The 14,697-nt window shown below is 41.6% G+C and overlaps 1 protein-coding gene across 1 annotated transcript in view; it reads left to right on the top strand.

The window, feature by feature from the left end:
• Positions 1 to 251: 251 nt before the first annotated feature.
• The window catches only part of sap130a (Sin3A-associated protein a), a 57,107-nt gene continuing 42,661 nt past the window's right edge, over positions 252 to 14,697 (top strand). The window contains exons 1-5 of the mRNA XM_061888784.1: positions 252 to 400; positions 1,760 to 1,889; positions 1,952 to 2,217; positions 4,999 to 5,166; positions 8,025 to 8,151. Of these exons, the coding sequence (XP_061744768.1) occupies positions 1,778 to 1,889; positions 1,952 to 2,217; positions 4,999 to 5,166; positions 8,025 to 8,151 (673 nt within the window). The 5' untranslated portion in view covers positions 252 to 400; positions 1,760 to 1,777. The remainder of the gene's footprint in view (positions 401 to 1,759; positions 1,890 to 1,951; positions 2,218 to 4,998; positions 5,167 to 8,024; positions 8,152 to 14,697) is intronic.

Raw genomic sequence — 14,697 nt, 5'->3', positions numbered from 1 at the left:
CTTCAAAATAAGAGTGATTTGAGCTAGCCTGGCTAATTTCCAGCGAAATTGCAGCATTTCTCCCTTGCGTGCGTTTGGTGCATTTGTATGATTTTTCTTTTACATGTGTTGTATATGTTTTGGACGCGTTTTCCCAGGTCGGTTGTGGCGGTCCGAGAAGACTTCGACCGCCCCTCTCCCGGGTGTAGGTTTAGTTTAGTCAACAACAATCCTCGACCTCCCATTGGTCGACACCTCGGCCTTCGCTTCGCTGATTGGTTAGAATCAGCCAAGGGGGTGGGGCCGGGCTCTTCGTTGAGCGTTTTTCCGGTTTACATGTTGGGGTAAAAAAAAGAAGAAAAAAAAAAGAAGAGAAAATCGAATCCAGAAAAGGAGAATTATTTATGACCTCGACGATACGGTAAGGACCCGCAAACGCATTCGACCGCTCAGCGTCACGGAATCTGCACTCTTTGGAAGTTGAGCGTATGGTAAGATGACCGGGGTTAGCCCGGCTAGTGTTAGCATGTTGCTAGGCTAGGCTAGCTGGCTAGCCGTTTTATTCTGTTTAGTCACCGAACGAAAAGCCTGTTCAAAGATGGACCTTCACTCCGCTAACACCGCGCTTACTCCTTCAATTTCAGCAGCAAAAAACAAACAAACAATAAAACACACGTATCGGCTCACTCCATGTTTTCATGTGCGACGATACAGTTGTCGAGTCCCGCTGACCACCAAACGTGAGGTCCACCTCTAAATGTAGATTGGATATACTAACTCATTCTTACAAATATGTCCTTTTTAAAGTGATGCGTGAACCATGTTGGCGTCTCCGCTCGGTGCTCGAAGGGTTAATTCGAGCTTTTCATTGTTGAGGTCGTCATACTTTGTGTCATCCATCCATTACCTACCGCTTTTTCCCTTTGGGGTCGGGGGGGGTTGTCATTTCTACTCAATCAATCAATCGACGTTTACTTTTATAGCCCTAAACCACGAGTGTCTCAAAAGGTTGCACAAGCCACAACGACACCCTCGGCTGGGATCCCACATCAGTCAATCAATCAATGATTATTAATATACTGTAGCCCTAAATAACTAGTGTCTCAAAGGGCTGCACAAACCACTATGACATCCTTGGTAGGGCCCACATAAGGGCAAGGAAAACTCACACCCACTGGGACGTTGGTGACAATGATGACTTTGAGAAACCTTGGAGAGGACCGTATATGTGGGCATATACGGTCCTCTACACTCTTCCATATCAGTAGGTGGCTGCAGGTAACTAATTGCTTTGTAGGTGTCGGTAACAGCGGGAGGCAGTGTGCAGGTAAAAAGGTGTCTAATGTTTTAAACCAAAAATAAACAGAAGGTGAGTACTCCTAAGAAAAAGGCGTCGAAGCCTAGGGAAGGCTATGCAGAACGAAACTAAAACTGGACTGGCTACAAAGTAAACAAAAACGGAATGCTGGACGACAGCAAATACTTACTGTGGAGCATAGCTGAACATGACATGACAATCAACAATGTCCCTCCAAAGAAGGATAAAAACAACTGAAATATTCCCGATTGCTAAATCAAAGTAGATGCGGGAAATATCGCTCAAAATGAAACTGTTACAGGAATATACCTGTGTGTGTGTGTGTATGTATATATATATACACAGTATAGGCGTACAATGATAAAACTTTGTTGTTCTTGTCAAAAATCTTTCTACGCACTGCCTTTTTAAAGGGATAAAGTCAGCGTAACACAAATAATGTACATTTTTGGGTTGTTTTAGGCCATTACATTAATCCGAATGAGCTCTCAGCAATTTCCACGCCACGGGCTGCCTGCTTCCAGCGGAGGGGCGCCCCTCATCCCGGCCGGTGGGAACCTGGTGGCTGTCAATCAGCCGTCTAACGCCCTAGGTAAGTCACGTGACGCTAGCACCACCAGCTGCCAGACATCCATTCCACTTCTTTCCTGTTAGCGCTCGCAGAAGCTGACGGCGGCCGGGATGGCGATCATGGCCAGCAGGAGCATCCTCCAGTAGGGGCCGGGGGGACGGTGGGCTTCAGAGACGACAAGCAGGACACTATGGTGGTCAGACCGTACCCCCAGGTGCAGACACACGGCCTGCCACAGCCCGGCCCCCAGACGGTGTCCATCCAGTCTGGCACACCTGTGGCCCTCCCGGCAACCCCATTGCACCTCCCACAGGGCCAACCCGCAGTCCTTACTGACGGACAGATGAAGGTGCGTCTTGAACTACAATTATATTTATTGTTTGGGAATTGAAAATACATTGGAACCCCGATTGAAGAACTTAACTGGTTCCTGAGCAGGGTTCGTAAATCAAAAAGTTTGTACAGTGAAATAAATTTCTCCATAAGAAACAATGTAAATATAAATAATGTGTCCTGGTCTTGACAAATGTCCACACTTTGAATACAATATAAACTACTACGCAGTACTGTATACATCATGGGTGTCAAACTCTGGCCCACGGGCCAAATTTGGCCCGCCGTGTAATTTCACTTGGCCCTTGAGGCAATATCAAATTAACATTAGAGCTGGCCCGCTGCTGTAACACCGCATTCACCGCTAATACTCTTACTTGCCAACCCTCCCTATTTTCCCAGGAGACTCCTGAAGTTCAGTGCCCCTCCCGAATTTCATCCCGGGCAACAATATTGGGGGTGGCCCTAAAGGCACTGCCTTTGGCGTTCTCTACAACCTATCACCACGTCGGCTTTTCTTCCTTACAAACAGTCACATAATATATGCGGCTTATACACACAAGTGAATGCAAGGCATACTTGGTCAACAGCCATACAGGTCACACTGAGGGTGGCCGTATAAACAACTTTAACACTGTTACAAATATGCGCCACACTGTGAACCCACACCAAACAAGAATTACACATTTTGGGGGAACACCCGCACTGTAACAAAACATAAACAACAGAACAAATACCCACAACCCCTTGCAGCACTAACTCTTCCGGGACGCTACAATATACAACCCCCCGCTATCACCAAACCCTGTCCACCTCAACCCCGCCGCCGAAAAGAGGCATTCCATTTTTATTTAAATTTTATTTGATATGCCATTGATATTTTTTAATTATTACTATTATTTGAAACTCGATTTTGCATGTCTCTATAAATGTATATACTGTAAACCTTGCTTGTTCAAGATTCAATGCAAAACTTGTTTGGGTCCCTATTAAAAGGTTAGTTTGTTTAACTTCGGCCCGTTGCTTTGTTCGGTTTTAAATTTTGGCCCACTCTGTATTTGAGTTTGACACCCCTGGTATACATCAATCAAATATTTATTAACAAGTTGCATATGTGCTGCTCTGGAAAGTCCCTATGGTGCACTCACAAACGATCAGAAATCACAAACATCCTTAAGTCTTTACCAAACTGTATTGTTATAATAATAAGCACTTTGAAAAGTAATATCCAATTACATTAACATCGGCAAAGGAGGAGCTTAACAGAAAGGAGCCGACAGACGGGGGACGGGGGAAAGGGCCGTGTGTGTGTGTGTGTGTGTGTGTGTGTGTGTGTGCGCGCGCGCTAAAAGAGATGAGTGCCTTTTCCCACGATATGAAATAGATCTTCTTTGGCATCCCTAGCCTAACCCCCTCCCTCCACCACATCCGTATTTTTCGGATTATAAATCGCAGTTTTTTTCATAGTTTGGCCGGGGGTGCGATTTATACTCTGGAGCGACTTATGTGTGAAATTATTAACACATTACCGTAAATAATCAAATTATATTATTTATCTCATTCACGTAAGAGACTAGGCGTATATCAGCAATCGTGTCACACATGTCGACCAATTAAAATTCAGCGGTGGTGGGACTCCGACATAAGCGACGTACCGATAGAAGAGAAAGCGTCGCATTGTGTACTTTTGGAGTTGGCAAAGTTGTTTAGAACCGACACCGAGGAAGAAGATTTCATCGAATTTAGGGATTAGGAGTGACAGCTTGTTTGGTAAACGTATAGCATGTTCTACAAACTCCGTTTCCATATGAGTTGGAAAATTCAATCAATCAATCAATGTTCATTTACTGTATATAGCCCTAAATCACTAGTGTCTCAAAGGGCTGCACAAACCACAACACAAACCACTACGCATCATATAACGTACACTTACTCAGCCTGTTGTTCACTATTCTTTATTTATTTTGAATTACCTTTCAAATGTCTATTCTTGGTGTTAAATTTCACCCAAAAATGCGACTTATACTCTAGTGCCGGTACCGGGCCGCAGCCCGATTGGTACCGGGCCGCAGAAGAATTTTTTATTAATTTTTATAATAAATAAAAAAATCCACATAAAAAACACAATATACACTTACAATTAGTGCACCGACCACAAAAACCTAAATTTTTCATGACAAAAACGTCCCTTTTTCATGACAAAGGAAAAAAAAAAAAAAAAAGGACTCCCTTATTGTGCAATTTAATTGTCTTGTAATTAATGTACATCAGAGCTATTCAATTTTTATTTTATTTTTGTATTTAGTGTATAACATTCTGCAACTAGTGTTTGGATCCCACTGTACACAATATCTGAAGAGCATGGAAAAAAGCATTTCACTGCGGTGTACTCTGCATGTGACGAATAAACTTTGAACCTTGAAAGTGTGACTCACTCGACGGATCGATGGCAGGGGAAGTTTTTTTCTGGTTTATTTGGGTAAGCACTCCATTTATGTCGAAATAGCTCCAAGTTTCACATTTTGCAGCTTTGAGTCACTTTCATCTCACTCTTCCTTCATGCTCGCTTCTACAAGTTCATCCTCCGTATATTCAGCTTCAAAAAGATAAGATTGTGAATCCTCATTTGTCTAAGAATAGTTGTCTTCATCGTTTGTTACATTTCTCGGCTCGATCTAAAAGTTGGTCAGTCGAATAGTTCCCCAAAAGAGGGGTTCGTAAAACTGCGGTTTCACTGTACAACTGTGGGTTGAGTGGACGCTCAGGCTTTGTTGACGGTATTGTGTGTTTTTAAAAGGCTGTCCTGAAGTCACCCATGCCGAGCCGTTTAATCGCCCCGGCACCCGTCTCCAACCAGGGGCACATTCCCATGCCCCCCAAGGTACCGGCGCACATCACGGCCACCACAGAGAGCAGCATCGCCACAACACTCTCCATCCCCGTGGCGACCATCAGCGGTCAACAGGTGAGATGTCCCGTGTTTATGTCTAGTAAGTGTCTTGGAGGTGCCACAAGAGAGGCTAGTCTTTGAACAACACCAATCCACTACCCGAATAGTCCAGAGTTTTTAGCCTTCAGACATTTGAAAAGTCACTCCTTTTTATTTGCTGTAGCTTTATTGCTAATGAGCTGTTTGTCTCCATGAGGCGATGTTGTGTACTTTACATTCAAACTGCAACGATTCAACGACTAGAAAATTACTTTGATTTATATTCGGTTGCTTTGAATGATCGGTGGAGTATAAATAATAAATATGACTTAAATTCTGCCCGCACGGCGTGGCCAGAACTTTGAATATGCGGACATAGCTTCCGCACAACCGCTGCAAAGCGCGGACATGAGAGCGGGGGAGTGTGTGTTTTTTTGATTACGAAGTTTATTGACATCTTAAAGAATTGAATCCATGTAATGCTTTAAAAAGGCGAATGGATGGCACAAAAAGCCAAAAGGCTTGTTTCCATTGTGGTCCATTTAAATAGAATAGAATGTACTTTAGCGCGGTTTAGCTCGGTTGGTAGAGCGGCCGTGCCGGCAACTTGAGCGTTGCAGGTTCGATTCCCGCATCCGCCATCCTAGTCACTGCCGTTGTGTCCTTGGGCAAGACACTTTACCCACCTGCTCCCAGTGCCACCTACACTGGTTTGAATGTAACTTAGATATTGGGTTTCACTATGTAAAGCGCTTTGAGTCACTAGAGAAAAAGCGCTATATAAATATAATTCACTTCACTTTATTGTCATTATATTTGCATATAACGAGATTTAGGACTCCAACTTAAGGTGCGGTAGTGGGAACAAATACGGGATGAAAATAATTTACACAAGAGGTAATAAATATAAAACTAAGAATTGAAATGAACAGACTAATACCCAATACAAATGATAAGCAATCATGTACAATATACAAAATACTGTATAATATGCGGAACAAGACAAGAGTACTAAATTACAATCAGTGTCGGATGTATTGCACTCGAAGGGTAATATTGCACAGTAGGGTATATTGATATAATGTATAGCGGTGAATTATTTATTATAAGTTGGAGTTCAAGATGGTGACAGCTCTGGGAAAGAAGCTGTCTCTGAGCCTGTTTGTTCTGGCTCTAATGCACTTGTAGCGCCTGCCCGATGGTAGCAGGTCGAACAGGTGTAAGCCAGGGTGTGTGCTGTCTTTGGTGATGCTTTTTGCTCTGTTGAGGCAACGGGAGTTGTGTAAATCCTGGGAGGGGAGGGGGCAGCCGATTATTTTTTTTGTGCGGACTTTATGACCCTCTGAATCGCCCGTTTGTCTGCTTCAGTGCAGCTGGCGTACCACACCGTTATGCAGTACGTCAGCAGGCTCTCGACAACCGAGCGATAGATGGATAGATAGCGATAGATATTCATCACATTTGATACATTCAATAATAAAAGATATATAACCTGTAACACGTATAAAAAAATGACGTTAAAAAAATTGATAAATTATGTACATATACACGGTATACATGTCAGGTGATTTGGAAAACAACATATACGTCGTCTGTCCGAGAAGGGTTTTTTTCATTCTTTATTAATGCGTACAGGTTAAAAGTGCAATTTCAATGTTGGAGTGCATTTGTTGCAGAAAACAAGATAGGCTCCAGCATCCCTGCCACCCCGAACGGCACAAGCGGTAGAAATGGATGATTGGATGGAAAATGCCGAGCGGAAAAAATGTTGTTTATTTGAAATACATTTCATAAAATACACTTTGAGGCTGCAAATTGCTTTTTCTGATTATTTGATTAATCCATCCATCCATTTTCTACCGCTTATTCCCGTTGGGGTCGCGGGGGGCGCTGGTGCCTATCTCAGCTACAAGTGGGCGGAAGGCGGGGTACACTCTGGACAAGTCTCCACCTCATCGCAGTATTTGATTAATCGAACAAACTAATTAAAATTACTAGATTACTAAAATAACCAATAGCTGCAGTACTACTGTACATATATGTACACTGCAATTACAAACAAAACAAAAACAAAAAAATTCACTGGAAGAAGTCTTTTTCTCACAATGTGTTGACTTATTTCTTGTAAAATTGGGAAACATTTCTCCTATTTTTCCTGTTTCTGTAATATTGCAGTATTTTCTTGAAAAATTATTAATTTTTAAATTAAATCATTAATTTTTAATTCAAAATGGTGACGTTTGTCATATGAAGTTCTGACTTGACTACTTGGGTTCCCTCCGGGTACTCCGCCTTACTCCCACCTCCAAATACATACACCTGGAGATAGGCTCCTCCCACTTCCAAAGACATGCACCTGGGGACAGGTTGATTGGCAACACTAAATTGGCCCCAGTCTGTGAATGTGCGTGTGAATGTTGTCTGTCTGTGTTGGCCTTCCGCCCGATTGCAGCTGAGAGAGGCTCCAGCACCCCGCCCCCCAACCCCCCCGCGATCCCGAACAAGACAAGAGGTAAAAAAAAGGATGAATGGATGGATGAAAAGAATGTTAGCAATTTTAGCGTATCTACGTGAGCATATTTGCCGAAGAAGCACTAAAACAATCAAACTTACATCTCCCGCATCTGTAAGCGACTGATGGACACTTGGCAGAGGGGCATTTTAAGATGGGTAGTGAATCCATTTAGAATTATTATTTTTACAAAGTTGTGGGTGTATTCACAAGGTGGGCTCATCCATTTTGTCTCAAAAGTGGATTAGTAAAGAGAATTGATGGATTTTTTTCCCCACATTTGCTGACAATAAACATTCTCCCGGTACATTTATTACTGTTAAAAAGGTCATCTTAGGGTACCTTTTATCGATGTCCATTCTTACCATGTTCATTGTTTCAGGGTCACACCAGCAACCTGCACCACCTCATGCCAGCCAACATTCAGATCATTCGAGGCAGCGCCCCCGCATTGCAGATTGGGACCCCCGCAGTCCCTTCCCAGACCTTCACGTCTCATTTACCGCGAGGTGAGATGTTTCCGCAGTGTGCCACACTTGAAGATGTTTTTTTTTTTCACAAGCTTCCCACAGTTGAGTTTGATGTGACCCCTCATTCTTTTACTGTCATATACCAACTGAGCGAAGTGACACGTTTCTCAGTCTTGGTTTCAATAAATCAATCAATGTTTATTTGTATAGCCCTAAATCACCAGTGTCTCAAAGGGCTGCACAAGCCACAACGACATCCTTGGTTCAGATCCCACATAAGGGCATGGAAAAACTCGAACCCAGTAGGATGTCAATATGAATGACTATGAGAAACCTTGGAGAGGACCGCAGATGTGGGTGATAGTGCCCCGCTCCCCTCTAGGGGAGACCGGATGCAATGGACGTTGAGTGGGTCTAGCATAATATTGTGAAAGTCCAGTCCATAGTGGATCTAACATAATAGTGAGAGTCCAGTCCATAGTGGTGCCAGCAGGAGACCATCCCGAGCGGAGACGGGTCAGCAGCGCAGAGATGTCTTCAACCTGGACCTATGCCCCCCCCTTCCACAAGGGAGAGGGGGGAAGAGCAGAAAAGAAAAAAAACGGCAGATCAACTGGTCTAAAAGGGGGTTCTATTTAAAGGCTAGGGTATACAAATGAGGTTTAAGATGGGACTTAAATGCTTCTATTGAGGTAGCATCTCTAACTGTTACTGGGAGGGCATTCCAGAGGACTGGAGCCCCAATAGAAAACGCTCGCAGACTTTTTTTGGGGCTCTTGGAATCACTAATAAGCCGGAGTTCTTTGGACGCAGATTTCTGGTACAATACAATCAGCAACATAGGCTGGAGTTAGACCGTGTAGTATTTTATACCTAAGTAGTAAGTACCGGTAGTTTGATTTCCTAGGACATGCTATTAAAAAACACACATTTATTTAAAGAAGTACAAACAGTAAGAAAACAACTTGACGGTTACAGGTTCGATCCCCGCCTCCGCCATCCTAGTCACTGCCGTTGTGTCCTTGGGCAAGACACTTTACCCACCTGCTCCCAGTGCCACCCACACTGGTTTAAATGTAAAAATTAGATATTGGGTTTCACTATGTAAAGCGCTTTGAGTCACTAGAGAAAAAGCGCTATATAAATATAATTCACTTCACTTACCCTCACTTTTTGTCTCGGGGACACGGAAGCATCTGTCATAAAATGTTAAAAATAAGTTATATACTGTGTTTATTTAGTTTTGTCAACGCCTAATTCTCTAGATCAACTTCATATGTTGCTGTTGACATAAGGAAAACATTATTATTTTTTTTTATAATAACAGATTTTGATGATTTTTTTCGATTATTTTTTTCAGCAGACAGTTTAAAAAAAATCATATTAAATTTCTCAGTGATCTAAAAGCTATTCTTTTCCTTTTTTATTTTATTTTTTTTTTTACTTTAAATGCTTAAATCTTTAGAGCAACTTAAGATCCATCTTTCAATTTTAAGTCTTTATTAATTGTTTCATGCCCTTTTTGTGGCAAATATACAAAATATGTAATATTTTCCCCCCCAAAAATTTCAAAGTGGAAAGTAATTTGAGCTTTCAATATATCAATAATCCATACCATTGATTTTAAATTGAGATGTCCGATAATTTTGGCCTGCCGATAATATAGGCCTGTCTATATTATCGACCGATAAATGCTTTAAAATGTGATATCGGAAACTATCGGTCTCGGTTTCAAAAAAACGCCGCTGTATGGAGCGGTACATATCTGGTAAAACACAAGAGGAGGACTATGTTATTGTTTACTTTATCATTCTAGTATACTCTGGACAGAAGCTGTGTGCCTTCATTTTTTTTGTAGCTGTTTTGAGGCATGCTTTAAAAAAAATTAAAATAAAAATAATGCACTTTGTGAAAGTCAAAGTATAGTATTTCCTATAGGTTTAGTGGGTATCGGGATTATCTCAGGGAGAGCTTGTCCCAAATTTGAGGCATGTTAGAAAAATATAATGCACTTTGTGACTTCAATAATATATCAATCAATCAATCAATCAATGTTTACTTATATAGCCCTAAATCACTAGTGTCTCAAAGGGCTGCACAAACCACCACGACATCCTCGGTAGGCCCACATAAGGGCAAGGAAAACTCACACCCAGTGGGACGTCGGTGACAATAATGACTATGAGAACCTTAGAGAGGAGGAAAGCAATGGATGTCGAGCGGGTCTAACATGATACTGTGAAAGTTCAATCCACAATGGATCCAACACAGTCGCAAGAGTCCAGTCCAAAGCGGGTCCAACTCAGCAGAGAGAGTCCCGTTCACAGCGGAGCCACCAGGAAACCATCCCAAGCGGAGGCGGATCAGCAGCGCAGAGATGTCCCCAGCCGATACACAGGCAAGCAGTACATGGCCACCGGATCGGACCGGACCCCCTCCACAAGGGAGAGTGGGACATAGAAGAAAAAGAAAAGAAACAGCAGATCAACTGGTCTAAAAAGGGAGTCTATTTAAAGGCTACAGCATACAAATGAGTTTTAAGGTGAGACTTAAATGCTTCTACTGAGGTGGCATCTCGAACTGTTACCGGGAGGGCATTCCAGAGTACTGGAGCCCGAACGGAAAACGCTCTATAGCCCGCAGACTTTTTTTGGGCTTTGGGAATCACTAATAAGCCGGAGTCCTTTGAACGCAGATTTCTTGCCGGGACATATGGTACAATACAATCGGCAAGATAGGATGGAGCTAGACCGTGTAGTATTTTATACGTAAGTAGTAAAACCTTAAAGTCACATCTTAAGTGCACAGGAAGCCAGTGCAGGTGAGCCAGTACAGGCGTAATGTGATCAAACTTTCTTGTTCTTGTCAAAAGTCTAGCAGCCGCATTTTGTACCAACTGTAATCTTTTAATGCTAGACATGGGGAGACCCGAAAATAATACGTTACAGTAGTCGAGGCGAGACGTAACAAACGCATGGATAATGATCTCAGCGTCTTTAGTGGACAGAATGGAGCGAATTTTAGCGATATTACGGAGATGAAAGAAGGCCGTTTTAGTAACGCTTTTAATGTGTGCCTCAAAGGAGAGAGTTGGGTCGAAGATAATACCCAGATTCTTTACCGTGTCGCCTTGTTTAATTGTTTGGTTGTCAAATGTTAGAGTTGTATTATTAAATAGAGTTCGGTGTCTAGCAGGACCGATAATCAGCATTTCCGTTTTTTTGGCGTTGAGTTGCAAAAAGTTAGCGGACATCCATTGTTTAATTTCATTAAGACACGCCTCCAGCTGACTACAATCCGGCGTGTTGGTCAGCTTTAGGGGCATGTAGAGTTGGGTGTCATCAGCATAACAGTGAAAGCTAACACCGTATTTGCGTATGATGTCACCTAGCGGCAGCATGTAGATGCTGAAGAGTGCAGGGCCAAGGACCGAACCCTGGGGAACTCCACACGTTACCTTAACGTAGTCCGAGGTCACATTGTTATGGGAGACACACTGCATCCTATCAGTAAGATAAGAGTTAAACCAAGACAGGGCTAAGTCTGACATACCGATTCGTGTTTTGATACGTTCTAATAAAATATTATGATCGACGGTATCGAAAGCAGCGCTAAGATCGAGGAGCAGCAACATAGATGACGCATCAGAATCCATCGTTAGCAATAGATCATTAGTCATTTTTGCGAGGGCTGTCTCCGTCGAGTGATTTGCCCTGAAACCGGATTGAAAGGTTTCACATAGATTGTTAGACGCTAAGTGTTCATTTAACTGCTCCGCAACAATTTTTTCGAGGATTTTTGAAATGAAGGGAAGGTGAGACACCGGTCGGTAGTTTACCATGAGGTCAGGATCGAGGTTAGGTCTTTTAAGGAGAGGATGAATAACCGCTTTTTTGAATGCTAGGGGAACAGTGCCCGAGGAAAGTGATAAGTTTATAATATTTAGCACTGATGGACCTAATAATACAAAGAGCTCCTTGATCAGTTTCCCAGGAAGAGGGTCAAGTAAACATGTTGTTTGTTTTATTCCATTTACACGTTGTAACAATTCCTCTAATGTTATTTCCTCAAAACGAGAGAAACTATTTTGGAGGGCAGTATCCGCCGTATATACAATCGTGTCAGTGTTAATAGAACCCCGTTGTAGCTGGGACGCATTGTCTTTAATCTCCTTTCTAATTACTTCAATTTTCTTACTAAAGAATTGCATAAAGTCATCAGCTGAGTGGGTGGAGCTACTGGAAGGAGTCCCTTGTTGGGTTAGCGATGCTACCGTACTAAACAAAAATTTAGGATCGTTTTTATTACGGTGGATGAGATTTGAGTAATAATTAGCTTTAGCTAAGGTAAGCATGCGTTTATAAGTTATTAAACCATCACTAAATGCTTAATGGTGCACCTCAAGTTTAGTCGTGCGCCATTTGCGTTCCAGCTTTCTGCATAATAATTTCTGAGCTCTAGTTTCTTCTGTAAACCACGGGGTGCGCTTTTTTGGAGCCTTTTTTAACTTTAGCGGTGCTATGTTATCAATGGGCGTCGTTAAAATTGTTAAAATATACCGTATTTCGTTGAATTGCCGCAGTGCATATAGTATGCGCCTGCCTTGAATTACTGCCGGGTCAAACTTGTGACGTCACGCGTGACACTTCCCCTGCCATAGTTTTCAAAATGGAGGAGGCTGATTTCAATACCGGTAAATTGAAATCGCATTAAGGGAAGAGCTTTTCAGTAGGATTTAATTTCCAAGCTTACATCACACTCAAATTTTTACTGCATGCCTTTGGTAAGTGCCGGAGTGAGAAGAGGTTTTGAAATAATTAGAGCGTGCTTACCTTTACTGCATGCCTTTGGTAAGTGCAGGAGTGATAAGAGATTTTAAATTAATTAGCGACCCGGCGGCAATTCAAGGAAATACGGTATGGCAGTGCAATGTTGGCATTTTTTTTTTTTCAATAACTTGAGTTGATTTATTTTGAAAAACCTTGTTACATTGTTTAATGCATCCAGCGGGGCATTACAATGAAATTAGGCATATTATGTGTTAATTCCACTATTGTATATATCAGTATCGGTTGATATCGGAATCTGTAATTAAGAGTTGAACAATATCGGCAAAAAAGTCAATATCGGACATCTCTACATGTTACCTTCATTTTTGGTCTCGGGGACCCGGAAGCATCTCAGTCATAAAATGTTAAAAGTAAGTTATATACCGTATTTATTTTGTTTTGTCAACGCTTAAATCTCTAGATCAACTTCATATATTGCTGTCAATATAAGGAAAACATTTTTATTTTACTGATAATAACAAAGATTTTGATTCATTATTTTTTCAGCAGACAGTTTCAAAAAATCCTAGTAAAATTCTCAGTGATCTAAAAGTGCCTCACTCATAAGTGTTAGTTTTTTTTTTACTTTAAATGCTTAAATCTTTAGAACAACTTAAGATCCATTTCTCAATTTTAAGTTTTTATTTTTTTTGTTTGTTTCATGCCCTTTTTGTTGCAAACACTCAAAATATGCAATATTTCTCCTAAAAAATATTTAAATTTAAGCTTTCAATATGTCAATAATCCATACCATTGATTTTAATTCATATTTTTTTCAAGCAGACAGTTTAAAAAAAAAAACATACAAGTGTTAAAGTAGTAATACATTGTAATCATTTTTCCTGATAGCGGTATAGCTCGGTTGGTAGAGTGGCCGTGCCAGCAACTTGAGGGTTGCAGGTTCGATTCCCGCTTCCGCCATCCTAGTCACTGCCTTTGTGGCCTTGGGCAAGACACTTTACCCACCTGCTCCCGGTGCCACCCACACTGGTTTAAATGTAACTTAGATATTGGGTATCACTATGTAAAGCGCTTTGAGTCACTAGAGAAAAGCGCTATATAAATATAATTCACTTCACTTCACCTTTTAACACTTTAATGTCTAGAACATGGTTGTCAAACTCTGGCCTGCCCTACAATTTCATTTGGCCCTTGAGTCAATATCAAATTAACATTAGAGATGGCCCGCCGGTACTATAAAGGCACTGCCTTTAGCGTTGTCTACAATATGTTGTCACGTCCGCTTTTACTCCCTACAAACAGCATGCCGGCCAAGTCACATGATATATGCGACTTGTACACACACTTAAGTGAATGCCACGCATAGTTGCTCAACAGCCATACATGTCAGACTGAGGGTGGCCGTATAAACAACTTTAACACTGTTACAAATATGCGCCACACTGTGAACCCACACCATACAAGAATGACTAACATATTTTTGGGAGAACATCCGCACCGTAACACAACATAAACACAACAGAACAAATACCCAGAACCCCTTGCAGCACTGACTACCACCAAAACCCGCCCCCCACTACCAACCCCCCCATCTCATTATTATTTTATTTTAAGATTTATTAGCCTGTGGAAAAATGTAATGTTGATATTTACCTCAGAAGGCTGCAAATAGAAAAGAGGCATTAAACGTTTTATTTAAATTGTATTTATTGGACCATTTTTTTTTTTTTCGTTTGTTTTTTGAATGTTGATTTTGCACTACTAAGTTCTATAATTATTGCTTGTTCCATATTCA

The sequence above is a fragment of the Nerophis ophidion genome, linkage group LG26 (assembly GCF_033978795.1).
Source record: "Nerophis ophidion isolate RoL-2023_Sa linkage group LG26, RoL_Noph_v1.0, whole genome shotgun sequence".
NCBI lineage: Eukaryota > Metazoa > Chordata > Actinopteri > Syngnathiformes > Syngnathidae > Nerophis > Nerophis ophidion.
This window is presented reverse-complemented; position numbering and strand designations above follow the sequence as displayed.